Below are 19488 nucleotides of genomic sequence, written 5' to 3' on the forward strand. Positions count from 1 at the left end.
ACAGCCCCTGGGATCCCCTAAATCCTCTTTAGTCTGTCCTGGATGGTGTGGTCGCCGGGCTGAGCATGATGATGCTTAATTTGCTCGGTACATGTATGTGTGTCTCTCCAAAGCCCTTTAGGTCCAGGCTCCAAAATTACCGAGGTGCACCTCTGGACAAAACCATAGAAAACCAATGCAATTTATTTTAGACCTGGAGAAAGCCAAATTTGCAGATTAAAAACCCATTTAAAAGTCTGCTTAATATATGTCTCTTTCGTCTTTTATGAAGTTGCGCCTCGTACTACCTTGTATTTACATTTCACAATAGTAGTACTCAGTTTTGTTTTGTACTTACATGGCATTTTTTTGGTCTGGGCACTACCCTCTTTTGCATTCTTTGTATGGATTGCAAGAAAGTCCCAGGTCCGGCTCCTGGCATCTCTAGGTGTTGCTGGAAAGTGTGCTGGAGAACTACTGCCAGTCAGAGTAGACAATACTGAGCTAGAAGGACCAAAGGTCTGACTCAGTAAAAGGCAGCTCTCTACATACCTATCCTGCCCTTGCTATTCCTCCAGTTCCCTCGTCCCCATGGGTCCGTGCAGGAGAAGGTTCCCCCGTGCCTATGGTTCTATCTGAAGGACATCCAGTGAGCCCCTTTCTTTTGGCACTCTTTGGGTGCTCTTGCTGCTGAAATCAAATTTATGTCGACAGGAGAGGCGGGAGGTTCCTTGTGCAGCTCCCGCACCTGCCCTTTCTCCAGCCTTGTCCAAACAGCGAAAGATCTGACAGCAGCTGAAATAACAGGAGAGCGCAAGGGCGCCTGTGGTTTGACGTCTCTCTTTGGCTGATGAAATCCTGCCCGCCCACCCCTGGACCCGCCACCCCCACCTAGCAGGTTTCAGCTAGATAGGGGATTTTTCGCCCTCCTCTTCAAGGAAGGCTGCTTGCTCTGGTAGTAAAGGGGGAGGGAGGCAGAAGGGAAGAGATGTCACCCCGGATGGGTTTGCAGAGGGAATGGCTGGGCAGCGATCCAGAGAGGGAGGGGTGGGGAAATGAAGCCGTCCTTAATCTGCATGGCCTCAAATGAACTGCTCCATGGGAGCCATAAGAACGTAGGGACATAGGGAGCTTCCTTCTACTGCCCATCTTTCTCAGTACTGTCTGGCAGCGGCTTCTCAAAAGTTGCAGGCAAGAGTCTCTCTCAGCCTTATCTTGGAGATGCTGCCAGGGAGGGGACTTGGGACCTCAGATGCTCTTCCCAGAGCGGCCCCATCCCCTGAGGGGAATATCTTGCAGTGCTCATTCTCCCCTTCAAATGCAAACCAGGGTGGACCCTGCTTAGCAAAGGGGGCAATCATGCTTGCTACCACAAGACCCGCTCTCTTCCAAGGGTTTGGATAGACTTCAAAGGACTTGTGGGATTGTGAAGCACTACCTCTAGAACATAGGAAACTGCCTTGGTTAACCATTGGACCATTGGTTAACCTAACTCAGTCTTGTCTACACTGACTGGCAGCAGCTCTCCAAGGTTTCAGGAAGGAGTCTTTCCCAGTCCTCCCTGGAGATGCTGCCAGGGATTGAACCCGGGACCTTCTGCATGCAAAGCAGCTGCTCTTCCGCTGAGCTCCAGCCCCATCTCTCCAAAACTAGGAACATAGGAAGCTGCCATCTACTTAGTTCACGCATGATGGTCATGTGCATGCTGGCGTCACACGAGGACGCTTGGGGAGAGCACCACCAGCACATGAAGATAACTGGGAGGAGTGCCAACGATCCCGGAAGTGGTGGTAAGCGGCGGAGGAGCAGGTATGCACCTGCTCTCCTCCGTTTTAAAGTGGCAAGGGATGTGTTCCGAATTGCATCGCCAAATACGATTCATGCACGTGCCTAGTCAGTGTAGAGAATATGTAGGTTTTTCCTTTTGAATGGTCCTGTGAATGAAGCTGTATCATTGTGTAGCATTTTCCCAGGAGCGTTCTGAGGATGTGATTTAATTTCAGTCAGTACTAATTCGGCTACAGTCCATTATGGGGACAGCCTCTTGGAATAGATGTGTGGATCAGTGGTGTGGCAGCTTAATAAAAGCTGAGTAATGGTAGAGAAGCTGCTTTGATGATATAATGCCATTCTCAAAGGACTTTCTGGTCCCAGCTTTTGATGTATGTGGTATCTGCTTTTCCCTGGTCCATCTCAGGCACGCCTCAGACAGATAAGACTTTATAATTTGCTACACCAGTTGGAATGATCAGTTTCTTCTTCTTCTTCTTCTTCTTCTTCTTCTTCTTCTTCTTCTTCTTCTTCTTCTCAAAGCAAGTTGCTTCACTGTCCTGCACGAGGCCAAGATACAATGATAGTTGTCAATTGCTCATTGTAGGAAGGAAGTGAGAGGAGGGCTGGTCTTGTGAGCATGGATGGTTAACTTTTCCTAAGCAGTTTGCATTTCAGTGTTTGCTTTTCAATGAGTTACTGCATATGAGCACTGTCAGATATCCCCCTTAGGGGATGGGGCTGCAGCTCAGTGGCAGAGCATCTGCTCTGCATGCAGAAGGTCCCAGATTCCCTCCCTGGCAGCATCACCAGGTAGGGCTGGGGAAGACTCCTGCCTGAAACCTTGGAGAGCTGCTGCCAATCAGTGTATACAGTACTGAGCTAGATGGACTGAGGTTCTGACTCAAGATGGCAGCTTGCTAGGCTCCCAAGTACCTTATTTGCTTCTTGAGTCTGTCTTTCCTCGGCTGCTTCACTTTGGGGAGGGGGCTGCAGCTTGTTGGGAGAACTACTGATTGGCATGCAGGAGGTCCCTGGCAGCATCTCCAGGTAGGGTTGGGAAAGACTCCTGCCTGAAACCTTGGAGAAGTTGCTGCCAGTCAGTGTAGACAGTCCTGAGCTAGATGGGCTTATGCAGGGGTTCTCCAGATGATGCAATAAACTGTAGCAGGGGATGATGGGAGTTGTGATTCAGCAACATCTAGAGTACCACAGGTTGGGCTTGACTGACTCTAAGTCCGCTTCCTATATTCCTAGTCGGGGGGGGGGGGGTGGGGAGGAAATGGTGGCCATCAGCCACTGGCAAGACCACTATTGCTGCCGTCACAAACTGGCCGCAGCACCAAAAGGGGAATGGCAAGATCCAGAGGTTCTCAAATGTGGGTGTTCAGGTTATATGGGATGGGAATAGGAGCCTCCCCAACTCTGGCAACTTTTAAAGAGGCACTGAAGACATATCTATTCACCCAGGCTTTTAATTCGATGATGATTTTAAATTTCTAATGTTGGTTTTAATGTTAATGGTTTTAATGCTTAAATGTGTTTAATTGTTTAATAGATTTAGTTTTGAATTTAGTTGTCAGTGGGTTTTAATTCTTTTTATTTTGATGTAAACTGCCCTGAGCCATTTTTGGAAGGGCAGTATATCAATCCATCAAACAATCAATCCATCAAACAAACAAACAAATGTAACTCCTATCATCCAAGGCCGTTGAGGCTGACTATGATGGGAGCTGTAGACTTACAACATCCCAAGAACGCCTGGACTAGAGAACATTGAAAGGTGGCTTTATGCCCCTGAAGCCCTTTCCCACGATTCTCAACCGTAACAGAAGCAAAGTGAGCCTGTTAGAGCTGTACGGACATCCTCCCACTGGAAACGTGTGTTAGCCACTGTGGCACTTGGGTGACAGCAAGGCCCTGTCAAGATTCCCTGGAGCTTGGGCCTGCTGCCTGTCCCACAGATTGCCTGGGAAGCAAACGTTAATCTGCTGGTTTAGTGGGTTCATTGCCCTGGTTAGCCGATTAAAGCTTCCAAGGCCAGCTAAGGTGGAGGCAACACGCTAGCAGACCGATGTAGCCTTCCTTTTAGGAGCAGGGGCAGTCCACAGTGGCCTAAAGCACAACCCATGGTTTGACCCTGAGTGTTTCGTTTTTAAGCAAAAAGGGCCACCAGGGCTTCTGTGGGAACTTCCCTTCCATGCAAGCCACAGCTCTGTGTGTTTGTGTGTCTGTGTCTAGGTGGCCAGATTTGACTTTTAAAAAGCCAAATTCTGGCTTACAGCCCATTTGCCCCACGAGTATACCCCTTAGGTTCTGGCCACCCTGGACTCTGTGTGTGTGTGTGTGGTGGTGGTTTCAATAGGACAGTGGCATGAGGATCAATCAATCAATCTTTATTACGGTCATGGACCAGCACAAAGTAAGAAGGGTGATTACAGAAAGCCAAAGTATCAATAGGTATTTGCACCCTAGTAAAGGTAAAATGTGCCGTCAAGTCAATTTCGAATCCCTGCTGGTATGTTTCTCAGACTGTGGGAAACACCTATAATCGGGCAGCAGTGATATAGGAAGATGCTGAAAGGCATCATCCCATACTGCACGGGAGGAGGCAATGGGAAACCCCTCCTGTATTCTACCAAAGACAACCCCAGGGCTCTGTGGCTGCCAAGAGGCGACACCAACTCTACGGCACACTTTACTTACCACATCACCGTCTTGACTCCTCTCTCCTCCTCCAAATCCCATCAGATAGCAGCTTCAGATGGTGGCGCAAGTTTAAATAGTGCCTGCCTTAGTGCAGGGGTCTTGATCCTAATTGGGATCTCATGAGGCTGCTGTCTGACTTGGGTGAAACAAAAAAGAAAAAACCCCACACAGGGTCAAAAAGAGGCATTTCGTGTATAGATGAAGGGGATTTTCACCTCCTCTTGGGGACGTGTTCCTTGGCTGAGCGTGTGTGAACGGAATAACGTAAGGCCCATTAATTGTCCCAGAAAGGTTAAGGTGGCTAGGTCATGTGGAATGATCCGATGATGGAAGCCTATTGAAGAAGTTATGTGAAGAATTCCCGCTGGAAGGAGACCAGGAAGCCGGAAAAGGGCAAAGACCAACCGAGGGTGCAGAGAAGGATTTGGAAGGGCCGCGAATGATGAAGTGGGGAGGGGGTTGTATGGGCAGCAACCGCAGAGGATGGGCTTTAAAGGCATGCATTTATTCTGCAATATCCATGTGCCACCTTTCGCTGTCCGTGGTTCTCAAAACCATTTACAAATGTAATATCAGATATATAGGCAGATGGACTTACCTTGCAAAGACAGATCTGGGATGCTTGATGCTCTCATTGGTGTCAAGTGAATATTAGACCCCTGTGGTTCACTGTATTACGTGTCTCCTGGAACGTAGGAAGCTGCCTTATACTGAGTCAGACCCTTGGTCCGTCTAGCTCGGTATTGTCTGCACAGACTGGCAGCGGCGTCTCCAAGGTTGCAGGCAGGAGTCTCTTTCAGCCCTTATCTGGAGATGGCACCAGGGAGGGAACTTGAGACTTGCTGCATGCAAGGATGTAGATGCTCTTCCCAGAGCGGCCCCATCCATCTTATGGTTCTCACACATGTGGTCTCACATTCAAATGCAAAACCAGGGTGGACCCTGCTTAGCAAAGGGGGAAATTCATGCTTGCTACCACAAGACCAGCTCTCCTCCTCTTCAGGGAGGAGGTGATGATGGCAAAGTGAACGGGGGATCCCCCGATGATTCCCGCCCCCCTGCTACTGCCACTCTGCCCAACTGCAATGGCCTTTGGCTGGGGATTATGGGAGTGGTTGTCAACAACATCTGGGTATCCCTGTTACAGGGAACCCTGGTGCTGTGCCGGGGGAGATGTTCTTATTTATGTCACTCCTGAGGGCAGGACTAGGACCAAGGGGAAGCAGATTCAGGCTCCTCCATTATCAGCGGTGAGAGCATTTAGACTGTGGAACAGCCTGCCTCATGCAGTGCTGGGCTCTTCTCCTTTAGATATTCTCCAGCAGAGGCTGGATGGCTATCTGTCAGCGATGCTGTAGCAGCTTCCTGCACTGCGCAGCGGACTGGACTAAAGGTCCCTTCCAACCTTATCATGCGCAGTGGGCTGGACATGATAAAGGACCCTTCCAACCTTATCATGCTGTGATTTTGGTGTTCTTCCCTCGGATGTTCTTGCTGGCCTTGGCATGCCATTTTGGCATTTGTGGCCATCGTTACACCTCTGGGTCAATCCTGGGTTACCTCCTGTGGTCTCCGCTACATCTTGTGATGTTGATATCCCACCTTCCTTCCATCGTGGTACTCCAGGTGACCTGAAAAGCAGCTGTGTTCTGCCATTGAGGGGCAGTCCTTTCCTCCCAGCAAAAAAGTACCCTGTTTACTCAAATAGAAGGAAGCCCTGAATTTAAGACAACCCCCTGCCTTTAAAAATATGGGTTAAATATATGTTATACTACTTATCCAAAAGGAAAAAGCCACCGCTCCGTCCCCCAATTTGTAGCATCAAATAACTTGCAGGGGGGGAGGGCTATTCTTAGATTCAGGCAAATACAGATTGCAAAGCATATCCCGTACGGCTCTCTCTTTTGTTTTTGAATCATTTCTTTTTGCACAATGCCATTATTAAAGAGCTGTTAGTTTCAGCGGTAATACAAACATTTCACCTGCTAGAAATGGAACTCTTTATTATACGGGTTACTGTGAGACACACACTTCATCCCAGTTTCCTTTTGTCTGGGAGAGGATTTCCATTTTATTATTCTCTTCTGCCTTTTGCATTATTCCTCCTCCTGCAGAAATAGATGAGACGGAGATATTCCGGCTTCTCAGGGAAAAATGTAAACACCCACTGACTGGGAAATGGTCATTTCGAGTTTGCTGCAGACATTTCATTTATGTATGTAGCCCTTGTTCCTTCCGATGCCATGCTAATGGGGCACTCCAAGCCCCCTTTGAAGTGGATCTGGCACCAGAAGGTGCTTCCATTGGACAGCTACTCAGGATCCTCAGAGAGGGAGTCCCCTGCCAACTCTCGAGGCGTCATCTGTGCTCCTGGCCTTGGTGAAGGGGCGACTGGGCAATTCTCTTGGCCGAGAGACTTGATCTGTCATTGCTGCATCTCTCCCAATCCATCCACCAAGGCAAGGCTCACCATGGACCTTGCAGGGGAGCGCCCAGGTTAGAGAGTCTTGTGGAGGACAGTTGGCTGCCTGCCCTCCGAAAACTGGAGCCAGCCAGCAAAAACATTGACCAATTTAACCCCTCTTTTGCCCCCCCCCTTCAACATTTGAGGTGAAGCTCCTTGTGGGAGAACTTGTGGCTACATCCCTTGTCCGTCCCTCCCTCCATTCCTTTCCTTACACATCTGTCTGTCTATTCTTTCGTTCCTTTCTTCTTTCCCATGTCTGTCTGACTCCTTCCTGGCATATCTGACTGTTTATCAGTCATTTCTTCCATGGAGAACATAGGAAACACAAGATAAGCCTTGTTGGATCAGGCCCAAGAAGGCCCATCTAGTCCAGCATCCTGCTTCACACAGTGGCCCACCAGATGCCACTGGAAGCCTACAGGCCGGAGCTGAGGGCATGCCTCTCTCCTACTGCCCTGCAACTGATATTTAGCCTCTGAGGCTAACCACCTAATGGCGCAGCAGGGAAATGACTTGAGGTTGTCATTTGTCAGAGGTTGCCAGTTCGGATCCCCGCTGGTATGTTTCCCAGACTATGGGATACACCTCTATTGGGCAGCAGCAATACAGGAAGATGCTGAAAGGCATCATCTCAAAATGCACGGGAGGAGGCAATGGTCAACCCCTCCTGTATTCTACCAAAGACAACCACAGGGCTCTGTGGTTGCCAGGAGTCGACACAGACTAGACGGCACACTTTACTTTTGCCTCTGAGGCTGGAGGTGGGTTATAGTGCTCAGACTAGTAGCCATTGATGGACCTGTCCTCCCAGAATTTGTCTAAACCCTCTTAAAGCCACCCAAGCTGTTGGCTTTCAGATTTCTTTCCTCTGTCTGTCTGTCAGTCACTTCCTTGCCTGTCTCTTATCATTTCCTTTCTTCTTGTCCTAGTTATCTGTTGATTGATGAATAATTTAACCCTTCATGAATGCAATTACATGGGGTTCAGTCCAGGAAAGCTGGACTGAAACAAATCTTTTGACTTTTTTAAGCTGCCAGAAGACTCTTTGAGCATGTCCGTTTCTGTAGAACTGATATATGAATACATGTAAATATGGCAGTCAGGTCTGCCTACTCCATGAATCCACCCAACTGAGTGCCACCCAATAGTCATGCATGGCTCCTCCCTATTCCCTAGAGGGGAGCACTCAATCTACTTCCTAGTTCTACTCTTTGCCTGAAGGTTGAATTGGATGTCTGGCAAAGTCTCCACCTAACTTTTGTATAAAGGCTTGAAATCTGATTAAAAATAAATAAATGACAGTGAGTCAAGAAATCGAATTCCGCAATCAGTGCCATGTGCTCGCAGAATTTCTGCATACACCCAGCTCCGGCAACAATGTTGGGAGGTGCACCACACAAACCTTTCTCTTTCTCCTTTTTGCTCTTTGGCACCGACTGTCCTGCTCAGCTCATATCTCCTTTATTTTATTGCAGTGAGGTGAGAGCGGGCAGCTTATACACTTACTGGGTTTCTGTCATTTCCGGGACGGAAGAAAGTGAAGCTTCCCCTCCGCTGGTCTATGTCCACGGAAGCGGCTACTGTGGCGATGGAATTATCCAAAGGTAAGTAGTGGAATGGCTCCATGCAGCCTGATCTTAGGTCTGGTCGCTTTGGGATCCCGTTGGAAATAAATAACTTGGGTCCCTGCAATACTGTAATTCACATGTGCTTACTCCCTGTTCTGATGGTGTAATTAGCTTACAGGTACATCCCCTCATTCTCATGGCAATAAGGACTTGCAAAACAAAAACAAAAACAAAACCCCCAAAGCCACTTCTTGAGTTGCATTTTTAAGCTTAGTCCTGATCTGTTGCAGGAGTGGTTCTTTCATGAGGTGAGGTGATCACCCCAGGTGATTATTGGGTGGCGGGTTCCCTCTGCTGCTGCATCACAGCAGTTCTTCAGGATGAAACTGACCCCTGCACACTTTGCAGTGAGCACAAGGAGAAGGCTGCCTTCATCTTACACTCCTTACAAAGGGTGCCAGGACCACAGGATTGTGCCCATACATACACGGCCCTGTGCTTTGTCTCTGTTGATCGGATATGAGCTTCTTCCTGCAAATAGCAGCTCTGTTGGGACCCGATCTGGATCAAGTCCATGCTGGGGGCAAAGGGTGGAAGGAAGCCCTCCACCCCCTTCTGTGGTCTTGATCCTGATAGAGTTCCCCCATAGCTCCCATTTGGGGCGGGGGGAGAAACCAACAAGCCCACTTCAAGGGGGTAGTGTTTAATTGAAGCTTGTGGAAGTCCTGTTTTCTTACCACCTCCTTAAAAATAAATTTCTTGGTGTGAATCATTGTAAGAAAGAAAGAAAACATAGGAGAGAGAAATGTTTTCAGTATCTTCAGTTTAATCCTACGAAGGAGGCAAGGACAGGAGAGAGAAATGATTTCAGTATCTTCAATTAGTGTGTGTGTGTGTGTGTGTGTGTGTGAGAGAGAGAGAGAGAGAGAGGAGAAGAAGAAGAAGAGGTGTTCAGAGTATCTCCAGTTAATTGCTGAAAGAGAGAGAGAGAGAGAGAGAGAGAGAGAGAGAGAGAAAGCTAACATACGAGAGAGAAATGTTTTAATTATCTTAATTGCTGAAAGAAGGAAGGGAGGGAGGAGAGAGAGAGAAGGAAAGAAAGAAAGAGAGAGAGAGAAAGCAAGAAAGCAAAAGTAAGTAAGCAAGCAAGCAAGAAAATGAACACAGGAGAGAGAAATGTTTTCAGTGTTTCCCCTGCTGTCATTAAGCGAGAAGTCCCTGGAGATCTCGTGGCCAGGTTTGTTTTCCAGCTTGCTCACGAGAGGTCAGGTTTCCAGGGCAACCTCTCAGCTAGTTTTGCGCTGCAAGCCTGAAGGAGTCTGGGACTGAGGAACGGGAGCAAATGCTCTGACTGTGTAAATAGAGACCGCCTAGAGATGCATATATCAGGCGGTATAGAAATATGATAGATACACAGAAAGAATATAGACGTTTACAACCGTATCCTCCCTGCTTCAATCGAGCACGGTTTTTGAGCTTTCCTCCTCCCTTCTCTGTAATGAACAGAATTTATTTCATTTTAACCTGTTCTATGGAACATACTCCCTGTCGGAAGAAGAGCATTGACCTCTCTGGTGGACTTTAGGAAGGCTTTAAAGATATACCAATTCAACCAGGGATTTGGTTGGCTTTAATTATTTCAGTTGTTTTAATTGCTTTTAGCTGTTTAACTTGGTTCTGCTGCTCATTGCTTTAACCATTATCTATTTAATCATTATAAACTGCCATGAGAGGTTATGAGCAATGATACAGAAACATAAAGCTCTCTCTCTCGCGCGCGCTCTCTCTCTCTACACACACACACACACACGAATAGATTGCTGGTCAATGACTGAAATAAAGCTATCTAGAATAGAATAGAAGTTTCTTATGATCTATTATTGACCAGCAAAATACAAGATGCCAATAAACCAACAGAATAAATGCAAGGAAAACTTTAATAAAACTGGTAAGAAACATAGATAAGCATAACAAACATGGTTCAAGGTAAAACCGTTTTTAAAAGCCTTCAAAGCATTAATAAGTGGCCTAAATAAGCATACAAGACATTAAATGTGGCTCAGGGAAAACAGTTAGGAGTCTTTTGGAGAATACAAATAGCAGCAGAAACATATTTTGCAACTACTTCAGTTATTAACCAATCGTGATCTGATAGGTAGACAGATAGAGTGTTTATATATTCTTATTCACTAGATTTATAAGCCTCCTTCCTTTCAAAAGTTGAACTCAGAGTGGTGTTCAATAAAAACAAACCCTAGTGAAAAACTACAGTTTGCAATAACATACCATAATTGAACCAAACAATACCCACAACAATGCACAACCAACCAGAACAGAAGAAAAACACACAGCAGACCAAAATTAAGACCTCAGATATATCAAATAGAAACCGCTAAAAGGAACAGCAGAGTATGAACTTGTTTGCAAAAGGACAATGAAATCGGGACCTGGAGAGCATACTGCTCTTCCCTTTAGTGAGATTTTTAATCTGTTGTTTCCCCTTCTCTATAATGAACAGGATTTATTTTATTTATTTTCAATTCAATGAACTTAATAACATAAAATACATGTATTTCACATTTATTTAACTAAGCTATTATAACAACTAATAGTGCTCTGTGTTGGCTTTGCCACATTTCTTAAATCACTGGAACCTCTTTCTTCATCCAAAATGAGTGATTGCAGTTCTTGCTGCTGCTACTAAATGTAATTAACTCAAATTCCCATTGTGTACCAAATCCATCCAAACATCCCATGATATATTTAGACCCATTTCTTTTCACTTCTTCCCAGCATTCTAGTTATTTTTACCAGCTTGTAAGAAGAAGAAAATGGGGAGAAAGAAATAGCAATGTCCCCATGTTGGTATTTTGTTTTTCTGGACCTTCATATCATTTTTTTTTTTTAAAAATCTGGCTGTCATTTGCTCTGCTCTGCTCTGCTATATTCTCTGCTCTCCTCTCCTCTCCTTCTCCTCTCCTCTCTTTATTTAACCAATTTACATGCCACATAAAACTTATTTCCCTGGGTGGTTTACCATAAAAACAGTACAAATTAAAACAGAGTTCAAACAATTTATAATTTAACACAATGTTAAAACTGTTAAAAATGATTAAAAAACCCTTTATTTAGCGCATTTATATACCACCCAAAACTTGTGTCTCTCTTTTGCAGAGACCTTGGGGAAGAGTGTGATGATATGAACAAGATCAACGGAGATGGCTGTACCCTCTTCTGCAGGCAGGAGCTGTCCTTCAATTGTGTTGGTAAGTTACTTTGGGGTGGCATGGCAAAGTAGCTTTAATCCCTTGCTTGCTCCATGAGAAACAATTTATATCTATAATTTATATGGGAATTGGTTATCTCAGGGACATATTTTCAGGAGGCACAGTGGGCTTCAGAGGAAATAGGCTAAAATTGTGCCTCCTTTGTAGCATCTGTGCTGCATTAGTCTGAATAGCGGCTGCTGTGTGGTTTTGTCAAGCACTTGGGCTCTCTGATGAAGACAGGAGAAGTACTGCGGTCAGGCGTTCAGCCTCAAGAGGTGCCTCTGCTCCACAGGCTTATGTCTGGTGAGCACACTGAACAGGGTCTTTCCGTGGTAGCCCCCAGCCTTTGGAACTCACTTCCCCAGGAGGTTCATGCTGCCCCTTTTCTCATTGCTTTTAGGTGTCTGCTTAGAGCCTCTTTGTTTCAGAACTGCTGTCGAAGTTGGGAAGCGTTCTGGTTGTCTTCTGTTGGGCCTTTACGGTGCATTTTTTACACCTCTGATTACTGCGATTTACATTTTATTTTTTGGTGGTGATGTTAGCTGCTTTGACTTTGAGGCCATTGAGATTGACTTTAAGATTCAATGCTCAAACGGGTAGTACAATCAAACGGGTGCCAGTAGTACAGGCCAGGGGCGTAACTTTAATAGGGCAAGGGGAGACCGTTGTCTGGGGGTCCACTGCCTTGGGGGGGCACTCCAGAAGCAAGTCACATGACTGACTCCCCCAGCCGCGCACCCGCCCAGGGCTTCCTTCAGTTGTATTCATCCTCCGAAATTGATGTGAGTGTTAAGACCTGGAGCTACCAGAACAGCATGTCTTTCTCTAGTACCATTCAATGACTTGCATCGTCTACAATTTGCAACCCCTTTTAAAAAATAATTTAGGATGATGTTCTCCATTTAAGATTTCTTTGCTTCATGAACAGAGTTTCAGTGAGTGGGGGCATTTTAAAATCTTGTCTCTGGGCCCACTCCAACCTTGCTACACCCCTGGTACAGGCACTGGGGAAACCGTGCTGCCCTCAAGTATTGCAGTTACGAACTTTCACTGTGCTTATTTTGCATGCATTTGAACTTTGCATAACAGTCTCACAGGCTGTGCCTTTTGGCATTTCTATGCCCTTTGAGCGCCACTGTTTTCCTCTATATCCCTGCGTCTGTGTCTGTCTATGTACCTGCTGCCAATCATTTGCTGAGTGGGGTTCTCATTCCAGGCTGAGCAAAGGACAGAGGGGGATCTGCTGGTAGATGCCTGGGTGGCTTGCGCATGGCTTGGACCAAGGGTCTGACTCACTATAATAAGGCAGCTTCCTATGTTCCTGTGATGTCTTAGCCACATCCCATCCGATTAGATGCTACTCACATTTAGCCCTCCCAATCCCTGCCTGTGGTTCACACAGGCGGGGGGGGGGGCTGATTATTTCTGTGCTTTGCCGCCTTTTGGTTGACCGGCCTGTAATCTGGAGCCCGATAGATGGGGAGGGGCCACTGGGGAAGGCTGTGATGTGCAAAGCCTGCTTGCAAACAGAGGCGAGAGGGCAAAGAAGGATCCCATGGGAGCCAGAGGGAACTGCCATCCCCTTTGAGATGCTAATAAGCCCCCTTGAAAGGAATCAAAGGCACTTTAGCCTCCCTTTTCAGAGGTGATAATTGCTTAACCAGATCTCTTTGGTGAGCTTTGCTGGACCTTGATTAGCAAGGCTTGACAGCACAATGGCCAGGAGATGTCGAAGCCCTCAAGGGGCCCAGGGGCCTTTCAGGTCCTTTAGCCCCCCCATTACGCACTTGTGCATCCCATTTGTAAGAGTATCTCTGGCGGAAAGGAGCGGTCTATCAACGGTGACTAGTCGGAGGGCTATGGGCCACCTCCAGCCTCAGAGGCCGGATGCCTCTGAATACCAGTTGCAGGGGAGTAACAGCATGCCCTCAACTCCTGCCTGTCGGCTTCCAGCAGCATCTGGTGGGCCACCGTGTGAAACAGGATGCTGAACTAGAAGGGCCTCCTCGGGCCTGATCCAGTAGGGCTGTTCTTACATTCTTAAGTCACAAATTATGTTCTTACTAGTATTTTTCAGCCCGTTGAAATAACGGGCGCTAGTTGCCTTCTCCGCCCTCCCCCGCCGCCTCCTCCCGGCCGGACCTTCCGCCTTCCGCGGTGGTTGGGGGGGGAGCCTCCGTGGTGGTGCCGCCCGCCACCGCCGCCTTTGGCCTTCTGGGCGGGTGGTGAGTTCCGCCGCCAAGAATGCCGCCTGCTGACCTGCCGGACCCGCCGCCGCCGCCTCTGTCCTTTTCGGTGGGCGGGCCAGACCCGCTGCCGCCACCTCTCCTCTCCCCGCGGCCGGGCTGGACCCGCCGCCGTCTCTGCCCTCCCCGTGGCTGCCTCTGGGCTCCCCTCGGCCGGGCCAACCAACCGGCCAACATGGCCGCCTGGTGCCTGCGGCCGAGGGAGACATGGGCACAGACACCGGAGGACACGGGCGCACACCCCAGGCACTTTATTATAGAGGATGTCAAGAGATCTGTGCTGGTAGCACAGCCATGGATCGTCCCACAGCATGGGCGCCATATTGATGCATCTCGACCACCATAGGCAGTCTCCAGGATTGGTACTCCCAATGCATTTTGGTAGGAGATTTGAACTGTTCGCTCCCCCCCCCCCACACACACACCTCCCCCCCCAGTGCACTGGAGTTTTATGGGGCTGGTTTATAAAGGAATGGCATGTCTCCTTGATAAATAAACACGCTTGTTTATTTCTTTGCATTTATATCCTGCTGTTCCTCCAAGGATCACAGAGTGGTGTCCATGCTTACGTTGATCCTCACAACAACCCTGTGAGGCAGGCTAGGTATGGAGAGAAGTGACTAGCTCAGAGACACCCAGTGAGTTTCATGGGTGAATGGGGATTTACACTTGGGTCTCCCCGGTCCTAATCCGACACTCTAACCACTATACTACACTGACTTTCTAAGCTGGGGACACGGATCCTAGCAGTTGTCCCAATGAGGCATTGGCTGTGAAAATTCAGCAGCCTTTGATGCTCTTTCTTTCTCATGTTAATTTCAGTATGGGGGCATTCCCAGCACAAATGCAGACTCTGATGTGGTATTCAGTGGCACACGTGGGGGTTTCCCTTAATCATGGCTTATAGACTTCTCTTCTATGAAACTGTCTGATCCTCTTTTAAAGGGTGATCACATATCAGAGATGTACATATCAAGCAGTATAAAAATATGATAAATAAATCAATCAGTAGGTGTGAGCATTATCTGCTGTCAGATATCCCTCCCCCCAGGGGATGGGTCCATAGCTCAGTGGAAGAGCATTTGCATTCCTGCAGAAGGTTCCAGGGTCAATCCCTGGCAGCATCTCCAAGATAGGGCTGGGAGAGACTCCTGCCTGCAACCTTGGAGAAGCCGCTGCCAGTCTGTGAAGGCAATACTGAGCTAGATGGGCCAATGGTCTGACTCAGTAGGAGGCAGCTTTCTATGTTCCTAATCGATTCCAGGACTGAATTCCCTCAAGGTCTCCTGCTAGAGTATCCACCTGCTGGGAGGATATGATGAAAAGTGGAAACACTTTGTGGCTGGAAAGTGACCCGCAACACCTCCCTCCCACCTACCCTGCATGGTGTTTGGTCCTCTTCCTTTGCTTTGTGTGCCCCCTCTCCCCCTTTTGAACTTTGCACAATTGCTGTGCAGGGCAGACGAGTGTGATTGTTGTGACCTGTGCTGGGTGCTTTAGAGACAGAGGGTTGCTGTTGTCCCGTCCAGTGGTCACAACCATCCTTTCCAAACTTCCGTCTCTGGTCGGTGAACAATAACATAAAAACCTGACTCCCCGGCCTTCCTTCCCTCTCTCCTCCCCACCCTTTCTAACCAGATAAGGTCTGGATCAGTGCCCTTAAGACCAGGGAAGGCAAGGGAGAAGAAACCCTGAAGTCTTCCGTCAGGCCTCCTCCAAAGACAAAGTTGAGAAAAGCAAGCAGAGAAGATTAATAGGGTTTTGTTCCTCTGTGATGCTCTCACTAAATTGCGAGGGCCGTGGTGGGGTAAATAAATCAATTCACTCTGGCATCTGGAAGGGCTCGCTTCACAGCCTGACGTAGCCCCTTTGCCTGAGATGCCCCCGTGCCATACGGCCACCGCTTCCCCCGTCGTTATGATCTAAGAGCAGCATGTTTGTTCGCATGATGGGAGAGAATGAGGAGTCTGTGTTGGTTTTATTTCTGGCTTCCCCTCTCCGCCCCCCCCCCCGGTGCAAATGTCTTGCTTTTTCTTGCCTTTTTCTTCTTCTTCTTCTTCTTTTAAACCCTGTTTGGAACTCACTCCAGCCCTGAACACTTTCAGAGCAAGAGAGAGTAATCCGTGCTGTTGGCTCGCAAGATTAAGGCTAGTGAGCAGAGCTAGGGTGAGATTGTAGTCAAGAGCTTGACACAGGGAGACCTGGGTTCAAATCCTGGCTGGGTGCCATTGGGCCAGTGACATCAGCCTGGCATAGATCTTACAAAACAGAGTCCTGTTGGTTGGCGTATCCCCTTGGACTCTGGCTGCCTCCTGTTGCTGGCGTGTGAGGGGAAGGGATGGGATCACCGAACACTTGCTTTGTATGCAGGAAAGTCCTGGGTTCAGTCCCTGGCAGCATCTCCAGGTAGGGCTGGGAAAGACTCTTGCCTGAAGCCTTGGAGAGCTGCTGCCAGTCAGTGTAGACCGTGTCGAGCTAGATGGACCAAGGGCCTGACTCTGTAGCAGCAGCTCCCTATGTTCCTGTGAGCAGACTGGAAGCGGCTGTTCCTAAGAAACCTCGTTTCCCCATTTCGTCCAGATAGAAACCGCAGTTAACAAACCAGGATATCAAACATAGCTCCAATCCTGGTGGGATATTCTAGTGGGTTAGTGCCCTATGGTTTGATCAAACCATGATTGCGAGTTCACACATCACAGGAGGACCATGGTTAGGTCAAACCGGACCGCTTCAGACTTTGGTTTCCGACCATAGTCTGACTGCCTGGAATAAACCACGGTTTGTGGACTGACGGGGTTCAGCGATACAAACGGGCTGACGTGAAACTCAATGAAGCATGGTTCTGTGTGGTGTATGAAACTACCGGATGTGAAATTGTGTTTTTCTACAAACGGCTAATGGAAGATTTAAACGACTTCCCTTCATTCATGGAAAGAGAGGGGACGTAGAAAGCTGCCGTATTCCGAGTCAGACCTTTGGTCCATCTAGCTCAGGATTGCCTATACAGAGTGGCAGCTGCTGTCCAAGGAGCCTCTCCCAGCATTACCTGGAGATGCCACCAGAGAGGGAACCTGGGACCTTCTGCATTCCAAGGGGATGCTCCGTCCCTGAACTATAGACCCTCCTTCGTGTTTGATGCTCTACCAAGTCAGACCTTTGGTCCGTCTAGTTTAGTATTGTCTACACTGACTGGCAGGAGCATTCCTGGACTTCTGGCGCAGGGCCCTTAGCAACATAGGAAGCTGCCAAATACTGAGTCAGACCCTTGGTCCAGCTAGCACAGTATTGTCTACCCAGACGGGCAGCGGCTTCTCCAAGATTGCAGGCAGGGGTCTCTCTCAGCCCTGTCTTGGAGATGCTGCCAGGGAGGGGACTGGTGACCTGGATGCTCTTTCCAGAGCAGCTCCATCCCCTGGGGGGGGGGAATCTCTTCCAGTGCTCACACTTCTCGTCTCTCATTCAAATGCAAACCAGGGAGGACTCTGCTTAGCTAAGGGGACAAGTCATGCTTGCGACCACTAGCCCAGCCCAGCCTGGAGATGCTTGCAGGGATTGAACCCGGGACCTTCTGCGTGCAAAACGGATACTCTGCCACCGAACTACAGCCCTGTCCAGACAAAGGCATGCACTGGAAGCTCACGCCATGGCCTTTTATGAATGCATGGGCCCATTTTATACACGGGTAGGGGGGACTCGCTCTTCTACGCAACTGTCTTCCCCTTTCGGCACTCCTCCTACTCTCAGTAGGGAGAAATATCTCAAGGATGAATTGTGACTTTTTCCACAGCTTGCCAATATCTTGCAGACGCCTCCTCTCAAAGGCCCGCCTCTCTCTCTCCTTTTGGTGAGGCCTCCTTGCCTCCAGAAGACCCCCTTGGGTGGCTCTGACCCACCCCTCGCCTCCCCTTTAATAAAGCAAGGCTCCTGCTCCCCCAACCCTCCCCACTGCCCTTATTGTTTTGGTAGACCGGTGCATTCAGGGAAGCGATTAATATTCATGAGCTTTTGTGAGAAGCCCTTTTGGGGGAGGCTGGGAGGGACACACACACACACACACACACACACACACACACACACACACACACTTTCCTACGTCCTTCCTTTTCCTTTGGCTTTCCCCTCCTGCTCTCTCGCCTTTGTCAGAGAGGGGTAATGTGCTTAAAATAAATTGATGGATGGCCATCCATATTCATGCTGAGCAGCGTCCTTACTTTGCCTCCCTGCTCCTTCTCACACCCCTGCACAGAACAGGCACTGCATGTCAATGCGTTCCATAGCTCTGCCCATCAGTGACAGGCCCTTTTTTCCTGGTGGATTAACAAGCCCCGTTGGTCTGAATGGCTCCTGCTCCTCCGGCCCACTGAGATGGGGTGGGGTGTATGTGTGTTGGTGGGGTGGGAGGGTGGTTGTTTCCCCTTTTCTAAGCAGTGCAGGTTTCAAAGTGTTGTTCGCCCAACTTTGACCATTGTTCCAGCCACTTGTTGGGTGGACCAACCTCCTGGGAATATCGTAAGTCAACCACCAGGCTACCGAAGAGGCAGACCCCGGCTCCTTGGTTCTGGGTACCTTTTCCCTTCTCCTCCTCCTCCTCCTCATTATTATTATTTATTATTTATTTGATTTCTATACCGCCCTTCCAAAAATGGCTCAGGGTGGTTTACACAGAGAAATAATAAATAAATAAGATAGATGGCTCCCTGTCCCCAAAGGGCTCACATTCTAAAAAAACACACAAGATAGACACCAGCAACAGTCACTGGAGGGATGCTGTGCTGGGGGTGGATAGGGCCAGTTACTCTCCCCCTGCTAAATAAAGAGAATCACCACGTTAAAAGGTGCCTCTTTGCCCAGTTAGCAGGAGTTGAAGGCATGTAGGGGTAGAAACATGCAAACGCAGATGGAAGGAAGAAGGACACTAGACCACATATACCCAGATGTTGTGTGTGTGTGTGTGTGTGTGTGAGATTGTAAATAGTTATTTTAATTAATTAATTAATTAATTAATTAATTAATTAATTAAACAATTATTTATTATTTATTTGCTGCTTTCCAACAAAAAGCTCTCATAGTGGCTTACAGGACGCCCTTGTTTTTTGTGTGTGGGGATTATGTGGTCCAGCGTGGGCGGGGTCTGTGTGTTTCGTTCGGGGCACACCCTGTGAGCGTAACATCACGCGCAATGGATGCCATCAAAGGGGCCGACGGGCGGGGCTGGACCTAGGCCGCTGCTCGGCTGGCTCCGCCCCTGATGTGATGATAAACGGGGTCCCTGTGAGCAGACTACGAATCGGGGAAACCACAATACGAGAAGCTGCGAAAAACAAGGGTCTCCTGTACATCGGAAAATTAATGAAATAGTTTCCTGTCCCCAAAGAACTCACAGTCTAAAAAGAAATGTAAGGACAACATCAGCAATGGCTACTGGAAGGGTGCTGTGCTGGGGCTGGATAAGATGGGGACAGTATCTCTCCCTCTCCCCT

General features: G+C 48.3%; 1 protein-coding gene across 1 annotated transcript in view; it reads left to right on the plus strand.

The window, feature by feature from the left end:
* PAPPA (pappalysin 1) overlaps positions 1-19488 on the plus strand; it is a 195709-nt gene that overhangs the window by 86972 nt on the left and 89249 nt on the right. Inside the window, exons 8-9 of the mRNA XM_053281794.1 lie at positions 8401-8529; positions 11668-11759. Coding sequence (XP_053137769.1) covers positions 8401-8529; positions 11668-11759 — 221 coding nt within the window. The remainder of the gene's footprint in view (positions 1-8400; positions 8530-11667; positions 11760-19488) is intronic.

The sequence above is a fragment of the Hemicordylus capensis genome, chromosome 17 (genome assembly GCF_027244095.1).
Source record: "Hemicordylus capensis ecotype Gifberg chromosome 17, rHemCap1.1.pri, whole genome shotgun sequence".
In the NCBI taxonomy this organism is placed as follows: domain Eukaryota; kingdom Metazoa; phylum Chordata; class Lepidosauria; order Squamata; family Cordylidae; genus Hemicordylus; species Hemicordylus capensis.